This window comes from Maniola jurtina, chromosome 6 (genome assembly GCF_905333055.1).
Source record: "Maniola jurtina chromosome 6, ilManJurt1.1, whole genome shotgun sequence".
Taxonomy (NCBI): Eukaryota; Metazoa; Arthropoda; class Insecta; order Lepidoptera; family Nymphalidae; genus Maniola; species Maniola jurtina.
In genome coordinates, this window is record NC_060034.1 from 5,419,742 (window position 1) to 5,439,401 (window position 19,660).

Genomic DNA, 19,660 nt, shown 5'->3' on the forward strand with positions numbered 1-19,660 from the left:
CAGTTGGCACCATCCAAGTACGGAACCCTAACAATTGCCCATAGATTCTTTATATAAGACCTATGCATATTAGCTCAAAAACAATTTATAATTATAATAATAAATACATATACATAACGGTGCACGGACAAATTTCGTCGAAGTCGATGTGACAATGTGTTTATTGCATATAAATACAAGTGTAAATTAAAAATTTATAACACCCCCGACAAGTGAAGGTTACAGTAACTAGAAAAGAGCTGATAACTTTTAAACGGCTGAACCGATTTTCTTGGATTATAGCTAAGAACACTCTCGATCAAGCCACCTTTCAACCAAAAAAAACTAAATTAAAATCGGTTCATTAGTTTAGGCGCAACGGTGCCACAGACAGATACACAGATACACAGACACACAGATACACAGATACACACGTCAAACTTATAACACCCCTTTTTTTGGGTCGGGGGTTAAAAATATAAATAAACTGACACGCCAATTAATTAATGCGATTATAACTCTGTTGGGTTGAATTCATTCATTATGGGTTTCCCACTAAGTATATTTTCATTCATTTTAACGGAAAACCTTCGAAGTGGTCAATCACTATGCAACGAATAGCAAACCTGACCAACCATTTTGCTATTTGGTCGAACCTGCATTTTACCATTTGGATTTTGGCTGTAACCACAAAATGGTGGCCCTAGTTGATTAAGATTGCTCATCACGGCTGTATGTTACTTCAAATTGTTAAGTACCTACAATGGTTATTAAAATTAGAAAAGCCCAGTTACAATCTGCCAATGTACAAACGGCGCGCAATTTTTCATTAGTACGTTCTTTATACTTAGTTATTTAAATCCAAGGGAAATATAATATATTAAAAAAAAAAAATTATTAGGTGTTTATTAATTCCAGCGGAAACTCTTTAATTTCTCGGGATAAAAATTACCCATCTCAATTTCCAGGACGCAAGCTAACCCTGTGCCTTTCATATAAATTGATATAACAGATGGGCCTCTAGGAATCCGGTGGGAACTCTTTGATTTTCCGGGATAAAAAGCAGCCTATAGCTCTATATATAAGCTAGCCCGGGATGTAAGCTAACTCTGTACCAAATTTCATCAATACTTTTGAGCCGTGAAAAGCTAGCAGACAGACAGACAAACACACTTTCGCATTTATAATATGTATTTAGTACCTATGGATGGATGGTGAATAATATGCATCGGCGTGCAACACGAACATATTATCCATTGAAACGCTCTCAATAGTCCGCTACAGAGTGACTGGGCAAGCACAATGCATGCCAATTTACACGGCAGCCCGGCTTGCAAGTTCAAAGCCTCAGACTACTGACACGGCCGTCAAGCTATTGAATTACCTATAGCCGCTTTCGTGATTAAGATAGACGTCATTTCGCATCAACGGAATTGCTTTATTAGGGAGGAGTGTGCTTGCTCTGTTGGTCTTCAATAGGTAGCCTATAATTATTATTATCAACATTATTAGGCTTAGGGCGATCACGCACTGCATGCGAACCGAATCCGTAAAAATACGTTCCAAAGTACCTACATAGTCATAGAATTATTGTAAGTATAATAGCTTACACACTACTCTGACTTCCGTCATCCGAGTCTCTCCGTCATCCGTGAGAATATCTCGGATTGCCTCGGTCTCTCCGACACCCGTGAGGATACCTCGGATGTGCCTCCGATTTAAATCGGACGTCTTCTTCTTCTTCTTCTCTCTGGGCTGGTTTCCGCACTTAAACGTTTCCGTCTGTTGTGCGTGTGTTGCCCCTCCCCGCCGAAGTTCAAATAAATAAATCGGACGTATGACGTAGATATGTCAAAGATGTCCACTGAAGAGCTTGGTTTTGGATCAGAGTTCGGATTAGTGCGTAACCAATATCCGGGTTCGGTGCGGAGTTTTTTACATCCGTACTCGGTTAGGCTAAATATATTACTTGGCAACAACTCGGCCATTCAGACGAGTTTGTTTCGGTCGAGATGTCCCTCAGTTATAATACTGAATGGCATGCTAACTTTATAAATGCGAAAGTGAGCCTGTCCGTCTGTCGGTCTGCTAGCTTTTCGCGGAGGTTTGTAAGCATACAAAGATAGCTTGCATCCCCGGGATGGACATATACAAACCTACATACATACATGCATAGACTGCTAAAATCATAACCCTTCCTTTTGGCTTTACCGCCGTCGGGTAAAAAGATAAGCAGCTATGTTTATTTAATTGAATTGGTACCTAATCGTATTTATAATCTACGAAACAGCATAATATTTCACATTCATACACACATTATTACGACTATAAATTGTGCTCCCATAAGCTCGGCTGCAATCGGAACTTAGCATTCAATTACTTTCAATACTCCTAGCTATGCAGGCTTGACTGCAGGCCAGCGCATTGCATTTACAAGGGAATTCGGCTTGGATGCCTCCGACGCACTGACATGGTCGCTGAGGCATTTAAATACTCCATAGAGTCCATATAGCCGCTTTCGTATATAGGTTTACGACGCTTATTTACTTTACATCGTTTGACTAGATGATGCCTGCGACAGCGTACGTGTGGATTTAGGTTTTTAAAATCACGTGGGCCGTGAAAACGTAGCAGACAGACACACACTTCGCATTTATACCTACTATTAATATGGATATGGATACAGTAACGATTAATAACACGTGGGCATTTTGAATAGTATTTTGAAAGAACTTTACTAATTAGGCACTTTACGAATTATATTACTTATATTACTATATTTGATCACCATCATCTCACCCGGCGCTTCCAACATTAATGATCTCACCCATTGCCATCTGAATAACACTGAAGGAAAACATCGTGCAAAAGCCTGCAAGTCTGAGAGTTTAACATAATGTTCTCAAAGGTGTGTGAAAACTACCAAGCCGCACTCCAGCGTTGTGGACTATAGCCAAACTCTTCTCATTCTGAGAGGAGACCTGTACTCAGTAGTGGGCCGGTGATGGGTTGATGATGAAGAATGAAAATCTCAACCCATGCCGGCCGACTATTGAGCAAAAGATCTTCTAACAAGAAAGAGAAGTCGTTGAATATCTCAGTTCTTTTCTATTAAAATGAACTGATTTATTAAACTAACATTACCTGGTACACGCTGCACACCTGCCACTTAAATACTTAAAGCTTTCAACAATACCTCAGTGCACTGCAAATTCCCTAACCTTACCGACCTTAAGATTAGTCCTTCGCTCATTCAGAATTCAAATGCCAGAGCCCCACAAAGGATGCCAATCGTGAATTACCAACCGCAATCTTTCGGCTGATCGTAAATTACAAATATTTCCATACCAGATTCAAATGCTTGAACTATTTTATTTTTGTAAAATCAATAAATATTCCATAATCCTTTGTTCAGGTAAAAGACGAAGTATTTACTGAAGGAATTATTTAATATTTTCGAAGAAAATGTACGTATAAGTTTTATTAGTTTCTCTTGAATATCAGCGTCATTCCTCTCCAAGAGAAATAATTACAGAAAAGTATGTAACAGGCTACTTCTATTTAAAAATTGTTCCCATTTACATTACTTAGGTTCTAGGTATATACCTATTATAAGCACACGAAATAAAACATATAAAAACTGGTCACAGATCACTCATATCTAAATTTTCCTTACTACCTACCTATTGGTACTTGCCTATTGGTAAGTACTCAAAAACTAAGATTAATGTAAACTAAATGTAGTCAAAAAAGGAAGCTTCATTATCCTAGAACTTTTAATTGGGTTTTACAAAATGAAACCAATCCTTACTATTATTATAAATGTGAAAGTTTGGAAAACATCGTGAGGAAACCTGCATTCGGCATGAGATTTCTCCTTAATGTTCTCAAAGTCTACCAATCCGTACTTCGCCAGCGTGGTGGATGGCTTTCTGAGATTCCAATTCTCAGTAGTGGGCCGGCAATGGGTTGATGATGATAATGATGAAAGTTTAGATGTTTGGATGTTTGTAACTAGGTAATTCATGGCATAATGACAAAACTGATTTGGCTGATTGAAAAGTGGAATGGAGATAGCTTGTACCCCGGATTAACAAAATATTATCAACAACTCTAAGTACAGCTACTTTTTCCCCCGGAAAATCAAACGCGTTCCCGCAAGATTTTACAAATTTATATCCACATGAACGAAATTCCGGGCATCATCTACCTAGTATTTAAAATATAGTATAGATAATTCGTATAATATTTTACATGGTTAGATTGAATGAAATGTTAACATTGCTGCAAACAATTTGGTTTATTTAGGTAACTTGTTCGGGGTTTAACTGATTTCCATAGTAAACAATTTGCGGTCTTGCAAACCAATTAGCCTTTTCTACATTTGCAACATTATTTCAAATTAATTAAACTGTAATTAAATACTAATTATTGAAATTTGAATATAGAGGTACTAAGTAAAAATTAATTAACTATGTAGTTGTAAAACATTAACAAAATTCGTTAATTATTTATTTTTATTGAATATTATCTATTTATTTATGTTGTTGTGATATTGTTTTGAACTTGACTTAATTCCGTATAATATTTTTTTTAATTTTTATATTAAGTTTATACTTACCTATTATTATTTCCGTAACTTGCGGCTTTATCTTAAAACTTTTTTTTTAGCATTTTTAACTAACCTCGATATATAAAAGTTAAATTAACCTAGATTAATTGTAAAAAATATTTTGTACGCTGTTGATTATTAAGAAACAAATAAAATAAAAAAGCAGATAGGTTATATTCGTTTCGAGATTCAAACTGTCTGTACCAAATAAATGATAAAGTATTTAATTCAGTTCAGTAATGGACCAGGATATTTTATCGTAAGTAGGTAGGTATACCTTTTGGAAGAGAATCATCAAAATACTTATCGCAAAATTTTATGTACCTACATGACATACATACTACTTAATAATTATTTTATCATTGCAAATTGAATAATATAGTAGGTATATATTATTGGCGATTTCCTGCTGCTTCTTCGCGGTAGGAAGGTCATTCTGAACCAATGTCAGAGGCACTTGGCGATTGAAAAACACTTGTAAAAGTTTATTTGAATTAAAAATCTTTCTCCTGTATGCCCGTGGTGATTTGAGTGGTACTGGAGTACCTAGATAAGTCCCATGGTGTGATAGATGTCAACCCTCAGTCTCTCTCCTATGAGGCTTTTTCCCCCATGTGGGCCATTAATAAGCTGTTAATTTCACATTACCTACCATAAATTTGTTTTAATTGCAGTGGTGATTCAGGAAATTTATGTGAATATAAATAAAGTTTTAATTTGTTGTGAAACCACAATACTGGAAACTAAATGTTCCCCGACATATTTATGTACTGTTACTAGTAACGCGACATCGGTTCTGCTCAATAAATTGGGCAGTTGGAATGAGACTGTATGGCGTCACGTTGCTTCGTATTTTCAGCGATTATTTTTTTCACTGAAATGGGTGCTTTATTCCATTGGCCAGTGCCGGTACGGCACGGAAAGGAAAAAATAATAATTATTTATAAGATGAAGCCCGCGACTTTATCCGCTTGGATTTAGTTATAAAATCCCGTGGGAGCTCTTTGATTTTTCCGAAATAAAACGCAGATATGTTAATTCAGGATATTATAAGCAATCTCCATTCCAAATTTCAGCCAAATCGGTTCGGTCATTGTAGAGTGAAGAAGTAGAAACAAACATTCAAACTTTCACATCTAATAAGATATAAGTAGCGTTTTCAGTTCTTCAATCGCTGGCAAGGATTTCATAATTTCATACACTTTTTCTTCCATTTGCTAGCCAATGGAAAAGCTTCTTTTGCATTGACTTTATTGGTTAGTTCATGGATATAACGCAAATGATTCTAATTTTGTTTTTTATTTATAAAGCATTCTTGTCCGAAATCAAAATCAGATGCAAATTAGAATGTCTTGCAATGTAGACTTTTATATTTAAACTTTCCTAACACCCGTATTCACAAACGTTACTATATCAGGTCTCATAGTGCCCTCGAACGCACAGTGTCCGTGCCACCAATCAGATGACTGTATCACGTCAATTTACAATGATCTGATTGGTGGAACCTACACTATGCGTTCGAGCGCACTGTTAGACCTCTTAATAACGTTTGTGAATACGGCCGTTATTTTAAGCAAAAATCAATAGGTAGAATGTACAATGCACTGCTTTAAATTTCAATAGGTAATCTAAAATGATAGGTACTGTTAAATAAAATTATATTCGATTATCTAACACCTAATTTAATGAATTACTTTAAATTGTTATTAATCCTAAGAATAGATTAGTTAATGCCTAATGGTGTCCTCATAATTTTATACTTATAAATGATCTGTTTGGTTCCAGGTACACGCTATAAGCAGTCGCATTCACCACAATGCGAGTTCGCCACAGTCACCTGACAGCGTGATAGTTTATAAGCAGAAAAACGAAAATCGTGCCATGGATCATCGGATAGTCATCTTTCTGGCGGTATCCGCCCACCTATGTAAGTTTTAACTAGGATTTCTTTCTTTAATCATTTACTTTCACTTCTTAGGGTCACTTTTTAGGGTCCCCCGAAGTAAGCCAACGGGACCCATTACTAAACCTCCGCTGCCCGTCCGTGCGTCCATCCATCGGTCCGTCCGTCTGTCTGTCAGCGAGCTGTATCTCGTGAACCGTAATAGGTAGAGCGTTGAAATGTTCACAGAATGTGTATTTATATTGCCGCTATAACAGCAAATAATAAAACAGTTTATTGTTATACGATGATATTATGGAACCCTTTGTGTGCGAGTCTGACTCGCACTTGATCGATTGTTAACCCCCGACCCAAAAAGAGGTATGTTATATGATAGATATATGTGTATCTGTCTGTAACATCGTAGCTCCTAAACTATTGAACTGGTTTTAATTTAGTTTTTTTTTTTTTTTGTTTGAAAGGTGGCTTGGCTTGATCGAGAGTGTTCTTAGCTATAATCCAAGAAAATCGGTTCTGCTGTTTGAAAGTTATCAGTTCTTTTCTAGTTACTGTGACCCCCTATATATACCCCCTATAATTTTTTTTACACTTGTTAGTTAACCTTAAAAATTTAAGAGTTTGAAAATACAAGCTTAATAGTATAACAATTAATTTCCCCGCAATGAAAACCTATCGAAGTGGCAACAGAAATAACAATAATCATTCCTGGTTAGGCCCAAAAACATTATGCCGAACAAATGATGCATACAAAGTAACTACATACGGAGCGAATGAAAATGTTTAGAGCAAAGTAATTGAAAACACATAGATTGGAATAGGGAGGCGGTCCCGATCGGATCTAAGGTGGACTATCTCAGCCCACTTGATGGCAAATGGCCCGGAAGTAACGAGGATATAGCGACACGACCCCGCCAGAATTTTGGTCCCCACTTTCTATGAAAATGTAACATAAATTTGTATTTGGCAACGCACGATAAGGTTTGAGCTAAGCAGTATAATACGTTGGTAGCTTAGACTTGTGCCAAATTTTAGCAACTACGAGTACAATTCCTCGTAGGTACCTACTTACTCTAACTTTTAAATAAATCGGCCACATGGAAATCTTGTAATATTTATCAAAAACAAAAGTTTTAACCAGTAGCTATACTTATACAACGTGATTACCTGTTTGTCATAGTAAAAGCCTTCCTCTAGATCTAGAATTTACCAACTGCATAAACTGCATCTTATAAGATCTCCTGCTTGCAAAATCTTCACCGTTGCCTTCATACGATTAAGAGTGCTCGTCAAAAATGAATACCCAAAAATAAAAGAACAAATCAGACATTTAAACAACGCGGTACTGTTCAAATCGCATAGTATCTAGAAAGTTAAGATTTTGCACGTTTTTCTATATAACGTAGACCACCAAAAATTGGCAATGGATAGGTATAAGCTATTTTTGTCTATGAAAGATTAAACTGACTGACTAAGGATTTTCAGCAACCTAACGAAGTCAGGGTTTGTTTAGTTTTCAGCTTGTTTAAAAATAAAACATGATTTACAACTATATTTACCTACTTACTTATTTACCTAAAGGCTTCTTACTTAAATGCCCTTCGAGTATGTAATCCACTCCATTTTCTAAAACCCATTAAAGGAAACGACATCACACATCATTAATCCATGAAGCAAGAACCACGCATACATTACGCGTAGCTTTCTTCGTATCTGCCCCCGTTTCGAACCAAGCCTAGGTACTATAACAGACCATTTAGAGCTTAATGATATTGAAGAAACACATTCGATAGCTTTTTATCTTTCAAAATTGTCTCTAAGCTTTTGAATTAATGGAAAAGAGTCAAATTAGTAATAATTCACTTATATTCCGAGCTGTTTTATGCCTAAAACCGAGAGACACATAACCTCATAAAACATAAATAATTTATCTATGCCACACAAAAAGAAATTCATCGAAAATAGTATTTTATTCTACTAATTTGATAAAAGTCAAATCCCAAGGGCCTAATTAATGTAACCTATGTTTTCAATTAACGTTAGTGTTCCTATTATTTAAAACTCTATGTATTAAATATACTCTGTGTAAATATTTCCAGGTAGCATAGCATCAGGCGAAGGTCCCGGAAACAACTTCCTCACTCAAACTGTCTACGGGTTCCTGGACTTCACGACTACGATAGGGAACACTGTTATGGTCTTCTCGCCTCAATCTGCTCCTCCACCAGGTCGTATTTTAATTCATAAGCATTACTTCATTTAATTTATTTATTATTAAAAAAAAAAGCTGTGATAGCCTAGTGGTTAGAACGTCCGCCTCCGAATCGGAGGTCGGGGGTTCGATCCCGGGCACGCACCACTAACTTTTCAGTTATGTGCGTTTTAAGCAATTAAATATCACTTGCTTTAACGGTGAAGGAAAACATCGTGAGGAAACCTGCATGCCTGAGAGTTCTCCATGTTCTCAAAGGTGTGTGAAGTCTGCCAATCCGCACTGGGCCAGCGTGGCAGACTATGGCCTAAACCCTTCTCATTCTGAGAGGAGACCCGTACTCAGTAGTGGGGCGGAAATGGGTTGATCATGATGACTTCATTTAATTTATTTAAAACTTATTTTAATAATCATATTATATTCTCTACACATAACATACGTAAGTAAATTTTAATATATTTAATCATAAATTAACTGACTCTTCTCTGTTTAGAACCACCGCACACAGAAAAGTCCGTCCAAGAAAATATCATTGAGACTAAACCACCACCTATCAGCAACGTAAAGCCGGAGGCGATCAAGCCTAGTAAAACCACGGACAAGGACAAAACGAATAAAGCAGGCGCCCCACTTGTAGCATCAAGTGCTATTTCTGTTGTAACATCTCCTCCAAAAAAAGATGATAAGGTTATCAATATTCCGAAGTCTGTACCTAAAGAGCAAAAACAAATAATAACAAAAGTTGAAGTTGTCGCTGGACCCTCTAAAATTGTAGAAAATAACGCAGGAAAACAACCAGTGGCAAAACCTAAACAATCTTCTCAACCCAAAAAGCAACAAAAAAATCAAGCTGTTAAAAGTGTGACTAATATTGTAAGTAGTAAGGTTGAAGTCAAACAAAATCCTGTACCATCTTCCATAGTTAATAGCGTAATTCAAATAAAGTCTAGCCATGCTGAAGAAGAACCCGCAATCTTAGTGTCTAATAACATAGGGGAACCAGAATATGATTATCTATCACGACAACCATCTGAATTTGTAGAAGAAACATATAGAGTAATTAATTTACGGCCATCAAAAGCTCATCCACCAAAACCAAAAAGTAATTTAAAAAACCGACACCAACCAACTCCACCTCCAGAAGATGATGAACATCCCATTGGTTTGGTTACTACTCTTGGAGGAACAATTGTCAAAGATGGCCTTACAACAGTTCATGAAACCAGTGTCATAGGTACATACATATCAGGAAAATACGCTCAAGTCTTAAACAGCAACTCAAAAATATTGCAACCTGGCCATAAAGCCAAAATATCACCAAGTTCTCCCCACAGAATCTTAAAAACAGCAGCACCTGCCATATCCAAGAATCACAGGCACAATTTAGAACCGACACCATCTGTAAGTGATGGAGATAATAATAGTAAAACACCGCGGCGACAAGGAAATGGTGGGAGTTCTTTTAAAAATCGTCACAAGTCTCAAAATGTTGAAAATATTGAGAGTGCTGAACCACGTAGCCAAAGCAAGAAATTCAAAAACAGAAATTCTTCCAATTCTCAACGTACTCAGAGGTAACATTTCGTCTAAAATAAAATATGTTCATACACTCATCTTTATGCTTGTGCCTCTTTGAAGTAAATAGAACCTATTATTCAATATAGTATATTTGTGTTCATGTACTTTTTCAGTTAGTTTCAGCTAGATATTACTGAAATCACTTTCATCACGCATCACATTTTTTTCATTTATCACGAGTAATAACGCACGCGTTGATTATTTTACACACTAATTCTCGATTTTCAGTACACGTTTTGGTCGACCAGCAAACAAACCTCAACTGGCAACCGTATCTGTTTTCAGTGAATCTTCGTCACAATCTTTTTCTAATAGACGAAAAAGCAACCGAAACTCTGGTCACAAAACTGTAGTCACACCGGCAAGTAACGGTGACAGCCAATCAAAACGTGGTTTTAAATCTCGTATTCAACCTACAGCAGTAGAGCAAAATACACCAGCACCGACAAGCGTTTACAAATTTAAGCTGAATCGCGCACCAGGATCCGGACGTTGGCAATATAAAACAAGCCCTAAACCTAAAGTTACTATTCGCAAATCAAATGGTGATGATGAGCAGCAAACGACGACACCGAGCTTAAATCCACTATTTGACGACACGCCATCTAACGAACTTCAAGCAAGATCTGATAATGATTTGGAACAATCTGGTTCTCAAAGTGGACCTGGCACTCTCGTAGAGAACGAAACTGATGACGACTCCTTAGAAAAGCCACCACCAGTTGAAACACTAAAAGTAGAAATTTCCACGCCAGCTGATTTTAGAGATGTTTATTACGAAATTGCTACACTCAAGTCACCTTACACTTTTCAGGTATTTTAAAATATTTACTCTTAGTTCGAAAGTTTAATATTGTGCAATTTTTTAACCAGTCTTTTGTTATACAGGTTGGACGTGTAAAGAACACACGCATCATAACTGTGACAACAACGATTGAAAAACGAATCGAACCCACCCAATTGCCGTTTAATTCTCAAAATCCTCAAAATGAACCTTTGACTGAAAACATATTAGCAACAGCTTCACCTTATGGAAAAGATAACTACCTGTTGGACTCCAGCATAGTAACTTTACCTGCAATAACACTTTCTTCAGATGTCGAAACTCCTCCTCTAGAAACTATAACTGAAACATTCAGTACAACACAAAATATGCTCAAAACACATATATTGCCAATTGTGAGAGAGCCTAATATAACAAGTAGTCTTACCTTTATACAGACATACCAGATTACAAGACTTGTAACAGCTACGAAAACACTACCTCCAATGGAATTCTTCCAGTTTATACCAAGCAAGACCCTTAAGGAGTTTAACAGTCGTCTAGATGAAGCTGGTTCTGAACTACATTTGGAGTTAGATTTTGGTGATAGCAATGAGGATGAAGAAGGAACATCACGCCGCGTATTCCCTTCTGATCTGGACCTTGCTAACATAGGATCCAACTTTGATTTAACAGAAATTGATAAATATAGAGACAATCATTTGAGGCTGAAGAAAGCTCACGGACAAAACAAAAACAACCAAGTTACAGAAGCACCGAGTCCTTCTACTCCAGCTTTGAGCCCCGAACAAGCGCAACAACTGGCTCTTCTCAGACTACTCAATCCCGCGGCAGCTGCACAAATTCCAACCGTCGTTACAACATCGAAGCCTATTCTCAAATACGAGACGATTTACGAATCACACGTGATTCCAATATTTGATGGGAAGAATACAATTCACAGCACACTTTCTAGACCGGTAGCGACAATAACGAAAACGGAATATGAACTAGGCACAAGCAGTTTACCAGCGCTGCCAATCAATCCACTGTTCCCACAACAATTCACTGTGACTTCGACTCCGGTTGTTTTGAACACAGAAGTGGTTGCTACAGAGAGTCAAGTTATAAAATTGACATTCGGTGCGAAGACATTATTAACAACATTGTACACGACTAAAGTTGTTCCAACTATGTTGACGTCTTATGTTACTTCTTCCATACCGGTGCAACCGAGCGCAAACTTCCCAGGATACTTCCCAGCGCCTTATCCTCCATTTCCTTATGTAGGATAAACAGGCCAGTATTTTTTTAGTAAAAGGAAATTAAACTAAGTCAATGTCAGTGATCGTGTTAGTGCGCGTTAATGATTAAGTTTCGAAGACAAAAATGAACTTAGAGACAAAAGTGCGTGTAATGAAAGTAGACTATATTGCTCGTATTGTGCACAAGTTAATTTTTAAGATTGAGTAGCTTGTATAAACATTTGTGAAAGAGCATAAAAACTGTAAGTTGTGTTCCTTTACTAAAGTGTTAAAATACGGAAGAGCACCTATGTAAATGTTTGTAGTAACCTTAATATTGTAAAATACCTGAGGATTACTAAATAAGAATTGTGAAAAGAAGGTGTAAATGTGCCGCAATTTTTATAAATATTTGATAAAGGCTTTGTAAATATTTGTAATTTATATTATCGATATCTTGTAAATATTAAAATATCACATGTGTAATTAAAAAATAAAATATAAACCATCGTAATATAGATAACATTATTGTATTTTTATACATTTTGTAAATTTATGCTTTAAATAAATTGGTTCATATTAAAATAGGACTGTTTGTATGTTTTATTTTATTCATTTCGAACATTCTTTAAGTTATTATATGGTTTGTACTTTGAATGGATACGTACGTATCCATTCAACCTACCGTATACCGTTACCGTTATAGGTAGGTACCTACCTATTGCGCAAACAATTGAATCAATGAAGAAAGATCAGACTTATCTACAGGGGAAAATTTAATCAAAATCAGTTAAGTAGAACGCAAGCTACGGCTTAAATAATGCTGACACCCAAGTCAAGTAAACTAAACTGCTGCTTGCCAGTCTAGTATTTAGAGAGAAAAAAAAAAAGTTTCGAATCCAGTTTAGTACAGTACCGCTTTAGAGTGACTACGAAGTCATTTTACAAATAATTGTAAAATTGTAATATACTTAGGTTTTCCACGGCAGTCAAATTCGCTTTAATTCAAGCTTGCCCAATATTATACCGATTCATGTTTAGTAGCTATTGCACGTAGACTTCGTACTAAATGTCGTTATATCATCATCATCATCAGCAACCCATCGCCGGCTCACTACGAAGCACAAGTCTCCTCTCAGAATGAAAAGGGTTTGGCATAGTCTACCACCACCTTAAACCACGCTAGACTAGTTCGGATTGGCAGACTTCACACACCTTTGAGAACATTATAACAAATTTACGATAGTATATCGTAAAACTGTGACATTAATTATATTATGGCAAACTCTCGGTACCTATGCAGGTTTCCTCACGATGTTTTCTTTAATTGATGAATGATTCCTTCATCAAATGCTACTGAAATTGATTAAAACGTACATAACTTCGAATAGTTAAAGATGCGTGCCCGGGATTGAACCCCGAAGTCTAGAAGGCCCACAGGCTATCACCTCTTTTATTATTATCATTAGATAAGAGAGCTCAGTGTCAGTTTTTGTTCCTGTCGATGATAGCATTGCCTGGACTGTGTCATGCAATTCAGGATTTCAAAAGGCAGAAAATGAGGATAGCAAATAATATCAGTTAGACAATTTTGCCACGAAAGATAGGGCTTAGCTGGTTGACAAGGTTAGTTAGACATCGATGGTAAGTAAGTGAAACAGTAAATAATTGTTTAAAACCATTTAAAACCCTCCAATACGGCGCTAGTGGTGTGGTATGAATCTTATTATGGATAATAATATCACTGGAAGGAAAAGAGATTGTAGTAGACCCGGGTAACAACAATAGTGTAGGGGATTAATTTTTTAGGATTTTGAGAATTTGTGAAATTAATTATTGTTCCTAGAGGTTACTAAACAATTTGCAATATCTACAAAAGGAATGATAAAAAGTCGCACCTAGATATTTTTAAATCGGATTATATATATATATATATATATATATATATATATATATATATATATATATAACTATATCCCTATAACTGTTGAAAAAAAATTAATAACTGCAATTTTTCCTTTTAACATCATATTATTGTTTTATTGATATAATAACTTTTTTTTCTTTGTTGAGTACCTAGTGCTTAAACGCTTTTAAAGAACACTTTTATCTTATTTTAAAAATAGTTTTTGCGGGCGATTGAATTTTTTATACTTTTATGGTAGGTTATTCCACTATGTTTACACGTGTTTACAATGTTACCCGTGGTGACTACTGTAACTTTCTCGAGTCAAGCTTCAAGTCTAGGCCTGCTGCTCGATTGCGGAAAAACTGCATCAATCATTATTACCGTCTCAATCGTTGTAATTGGCTAAAGTTATGCTATTCATGTTGCAATAATGCATTGTAGCCAATAGTGAGCGAGCTTTGACCAATCAGAGGGGATTGCGATCGTGACATTTTAGCTGTAATTCTACCGCAATCGAGCAGCTGGCAGTCGTCTGTCACCAAAGAGTATAATAATTATTCTTTCTAATATGGAATGTTTTTTTTTTTCGTCTGGCTTTACACAGATTAGCCAATGTCAGGTTTAGTTAGGAAATCTGTCACTGTGACTAACTTGGGCTGAGGACTTCGTCTGTGTTGGTGTTAGCTGGCGGGCGTGCTCTGCCTTTTTGCAGTGTTTTTTTTGTTAAAACTGACTGGAAAGCGCTCTAAAGGGGTGCCGTGCGTATGTCGGCGAGTGCCGGCACAGACGGGGTCCATACTTGTATAGTTTAACTAACTTGTTACAAATAACTACAAACTTGACATTGGCTTATATTTGTAAAGCCAGACGAAAGAGAAAAAAAAAAAAACTTGGGCTGACTGTGGCTGTCACAGACCAACACAGGTCACAGACCAATAGGCATTAGGCAATAACTTGACTGTGGCGCTCTCAAGTATTTTTAAGAAAAGTTGAAATGAAAATAATGTTGTAAAATTATTTATGTACTTCTATTGTGAATTTTATTAATAATGACCTCAAAAATGTACTGCAATTAAAACAGTGTAGTGAATTCCATCAAAGTACGACTTATGTTATTCCAAGACGTGGCGTTAGACAGTACAGGACGCAAACAATGCTAATGGAGGACAGGAGCAAGGTGGTCATTGAATAGGTAGGTAATCTGATTACAATCTACGATCTCTTATTATTAATTTAACCTTCTATTTAAAAGTAACCCCAAAAAAAAAACACTGCATGAACTTGTAAAATTTTGGATCTATAAAATATCTAATGGAATGTGATCTATAGTTATTGATGGCACAGCACTTTTATTACAGTTGTAGAAAGATAATAAACGTTCTACCTAATTACCTTTGAAATACATGTCTATTCACTCATATCTATAGGTTAATAATATTATGTTGAGTGCTATGCCACTAGTCAATCAAGAATTCTGTGATGGGTCTTTTATCAATATTCATATTATTATGGTAAATACAAAAAGTGTGTCTGTATCACCTTTTCACAGCCCATCCACTTGAAAATTGGCATAGAGATAGCTTGCATCCTGGTGAAAGATATAAGTACATAGTCTTATACATCTATATAAGTATAGCCCAAAAGAAAAACAGCTTTAACCCTGAAAATCAAAGAGTTCCTATGAGATTTTTAAAACACTAAAATTACATGGATGAAGTCACAAGCATCATTCTATAGTTAATATAATTTAATTTTAAATAAAAAATTTCACTAACTAATATAGTAACATAATATTATAGTGTAAACTGCTAGTTCTAGAAACTTGAAATTTTGCATGGAGGTTCTCACTTTTCTTTTTTACATAGAACCTCACTAAGGCTTTTGATTTAAGAAGGAATTTGGAAACAAGGATGAAGTAGCTGCACTAATAGTCACTAGTAGTAAATGATGTTAAAATGTGGAGCCATCAAGATTTTTTGGTGTAAATTTTGGGAGGATGGAGTCTCACCCCATCTGCCCTTCCAAATGACAGTGGTAGATTTACTTGATGATTCAAAAGCACTTTGGAAAGCTTGTTTGAATAAAAAAAAAACTTCATTTCGGTGTAGGAGGCTGCCTCACATTTAATATCATATAGATTAAATAATAACTGTACTCTATAGTTTCTTTATTTTTGACTAAAGTTGACAATGTTATTTTACAACTTTTGTGAAATAATTAATAACATACAATTTTATCTGGTTGTGAACAGATAAAACGAGCATGCAGTCATCGGACATGGTGCCAGTGTCAGTAAACTCCAGCATGGCTGGCTCCATTCCCAACGTGATGACTATCAACAAGCCGGGAGGACAGAATGTAGTGGTCACAACTCAGAATCTTGGCACAGGACAACAAGCTATATTGCCAAATGTTCAAATTTTAAATATGAGACCAGGGGCTCCAACGGTTGCTGCCCAGAAGTCTGTGGCGACCGTGTCCCCTCGTGTCGTCATCGGAACTCCCCAAGTAGTTGGGACTAGAGCTACTGCTCCAGGTATTACACTTCAAACACTGCAGAGTCTCCCACAGGGGCAGCAAGGCCACTTATTGCTAAAAACTGAAAATGGTCAATACCAGTTACTGAGAGTAGGGCCGGCGCCCACTGGTGGAACGCTTACTACGCAGCAACCTCAGACTTTGCGACTTTCTACTGTACCGACACATTCAGGTGTAGCCACAGTATCCACGAGCGTTGCAGCGCCAGGGCCGATGAGTGGGCAGATACAAGCTGGACAGATGGCTGCTCCAGTTGCAGCAACACCTGTTGTCTCAATGGCCACAACGGTACCGCAGCAGCCCGCAGTTACAACTCAAAAACCACTAGACAATACAAAAGAGAAATGTAGAAACTTCCTTGCCAACCTTTTAGATTTGTCCAGCAAAGAACCTAAGTCAGTTGAACGTAATGTTCGGAACCTTATTCAAGAGTTAATAGATGCTCAAGTGGAACCAGAAGAGTTTTGCGACAGGCTTGAGCGACTTCTAAATGCCAGCCCTCAGCCTTGTCTTATTGGATTCCTTAAGAAAAGTCTGCCCCTGCTACGACAATCTCTTGTCACCAAAGAATTGGTAATTGAAGGCATAAATCCACCATCACCTCAGGTTGCCTTCAACACTATGTCAGTGCCTGCACCTCAGCCTGTGTCAGCCACAACTTCTATACCCATACAAAAGCCACTTCCAACTGCAGGAAATACGATAGCTGTACTGCAGAACATTCCTGTGCACACAAAAATCAATGTGACCAAGGCTGGGAAAACCATGACAGTGAACAGCAAATCTAATTTTGCAAGACCAGCAGCCTCTTCATCTTCCGGCCTTTCCACAGTTCTAACTGCTAGCAAATCTCTTCTGAAAGAAAAGGAGAAAAAGACATCTGCCCAGTTTACCTCGCAACCATTCGTTGATGATAAAATGGCCGGTGATGACGATATAAATGACGTAGCTGCTATGGGTGGTGTCAACTTGGCTGAGGAATCACAAAGAATTCTAGGCTCTACCGAAATGATTGGAACACAAATCAGATCTTGTAAAGATGAGTACTTAGTGCCTTCGAGTTCGATGCAAGCGCGGTTGAAGTTGATAACTGCAAAACATGGTCTTGAGGATCCATCCGCGGACGTCGCTGCGCTCATCAACCACGCCGTACAGGAGCGCCTGAAAAACTTAATAGAAAAGTTAGCTGTCATCGCGCAACACAGAATCGACTCGCAAATAAAAACGGACCCTCGATACGAAGTTTCACAGGACGTGAAGGGACAATTAAAATTCCTAGAGGAACTAGATAGGGTCGATAAAAAGCGGCGCGAAGACTCCGAGCGCGAGATGTTGCTCAGAGCTGCCAAATCTAGATCTAAAAATGAAGACCCAGAACAAGCTAAGCTCAAAGCTAAAGCCAAGGAGATGCAGAGAGTAGAATTGGAAGAATTGAGGCAACGCGAAGCGAACCTGACGGCTCTGCAAGCTATCGGTCCTCGCAAAAAGCCTCGTACTGATGGACCAGGTGGTTCCGGTGATACTGCTCTCCCGTCAAACTCGCAAGGTCCTACTGGACTAGCTGGTCGTAGTCAACTAGCTCTCCGCACACGGCTGAAGCGTATCAACCTGCGGGACATGCTCTATCTCATGGAGCAGGAAAAGGACACTGCACATTCTCTCTTGTTGTATCTCAGTTACTTGAAATGAAATATTGGACTTTCATTATAATACTAGATGATGCCAGCGACTTTGTCAGTATGGATTTAGGTTTAATGAAAATCCTAGAGAATTCTTCGATTTTCCAGAAGAAAAAGTAGCATATGTCCATATAAGTATGGAATGCAAACTATCTCTGTACAAAATTTCTTCAAAATCGGTTAAATAGAAGGACCGTGAAACGCTACAGATACGTTTTCGCATTTAGAATATTAGTATGGATTTATTAAATCAAGTCCATAACACCGATTTTATCTTGTGCAGTTATTACGAATTCTACGTCTATGATCTCGTGGTTAGTACGTAATGTGTATTTCCTTATTTAGTATTGATTGATGTGTAGGTGATTTTTATTTTACTACAAATTTTTTTTAAAAGGGACCTATATGGTATCACTGTCTGTCACACCTGCTTATTTCACTTACTACTCATGCTATCGACTTGTAAAGAATAGTTTTTTATAATGTTTGTTTGACCTTATTGTAAATGTAATTACTTAAAAAAATATTACTGTAAAGAGGTTCAAATGGAGAAACGAAATTCTGCGATTACTGGATCAATAGTGATATTATAATTTATAGTAGGGCTTCATTTGCACTTTCTAAAAATATATATTTACTTTGAAAAATGGCACAAAAGATAGATGAGTTGGCTAAGCAAAAACCCTGAATTTATAGTTGATAGAGACTTTATCAAGTCTCTACAGTTTTTCAGAAATCGGCCATAAACCTTTATAAACAACCTAATTTTGTGGTGCCAAGTAAAAGATTGTTTTTGATTGTAGACCATAATTGTAAACCACTATTGATAATAATTTTATTATGTTTCTTTCAAGCTAGATACACATCCCTGGGTGAGCGAGTCTAACTCACAAGTAATTAGTTGGTTTTTAATGTTATAAAAAGGAGTTTTATAATATAATAACATTGTACAAAATGCACATATGCTACCTAAAATTATATCATCAGCAATTGGTGCTAGGCACGAATTCTATAGGTACAGATCAAATATTATATTTTTATTGATTCATTATAATATAAGTAATGTTAAAAACTGCCTACTGTGTAGTGTAGGAAGATGTAAATATATTATTGTAATACATATTAGCTAACATTGACTTTTGTTTTACAGTAGCAATTTATCATTCTATAACAACATTATGTAAGTGATTTTGTTGATAAAATTTAATAATATAATGATGTGGGTATATTTTTAAGACGATTGTTG

The 19,660-nt window shown here is 36.7% G+C and overlaps 2 protein-coding genes across 6 annotated transcripts in view; both read left to right on the plus strand.

The window, feature by feature from the left end:
- LOC123866535 overlaps positions 1-12,876 on the plus strand; it is a 198,845-nt gene extending 185,969 nt beyond the window's left edge. For 3 of the 4 annotated variants that reach the window (XM_045908178.1, XM_045908180.1, XM_045908179.1), the window contains 5 exons: positions 6,377-6,518; positions 8,591-8,719; positions 9,197-10,277; positions 10,510-11,095; positions 11,170-12,876. In XM_045908178.1, the coding sequence (XP_045764134.1) occupies positions 6,473-6,518; positions 8,591-8,719; positions 9,197-10,277; positions 10,510-11,095; positions 11,170-12,339 (3,012 nt within the window). In that variant the 5' untranslated portion in view covers positions 6,377-6,472 and the 3' untranslated portion in view covers positions 12,340-12,876. The remainder of the gene's footprint in view (positions 1-6,376; positions 6,519-8,590; positions 8,720-9,196; positions 10,278-10,509; positions 11,096-11,169) is intronic. The other variant, XM_045908181.1, reaches the window with a different exon arrangement.
- A 2,253-nt stretch (positions 12,877-15,129) lies between these two features.
- On the plus strand, positions 15,130-18,922 carry LOC123866537 (transcription initiation factor TFIID subunit 4). 2 transcript variants are annotated; one of them, XM_045908183.1, is made up of 2 exons: positions 15,130-15,393; positions 16,449-18,922. In XM_045908183.1, the coding sequence occupies exon 2, from the start codon at positions 16,460-16,462 to the stop codon at positions 18,422-18,424; it is 1,965 nt and encodes a 654-aa protein (XP_045764139.1). In that variant the 5' UTR covers positions 15,130-15,393; positions 16,449-16,459; the 3' UTR covers positions 18,425-18,922. The 2 variants fall into 2 exon arrangements, with proteins under 2 accessions (XP_045764139.1, XP_045764138.1); XM_045908182.1 differs by having other exon boundaries at positions 15,130-15,389.
- Positions 18,923-19,660: the final 738 nt, after the last annotated feature.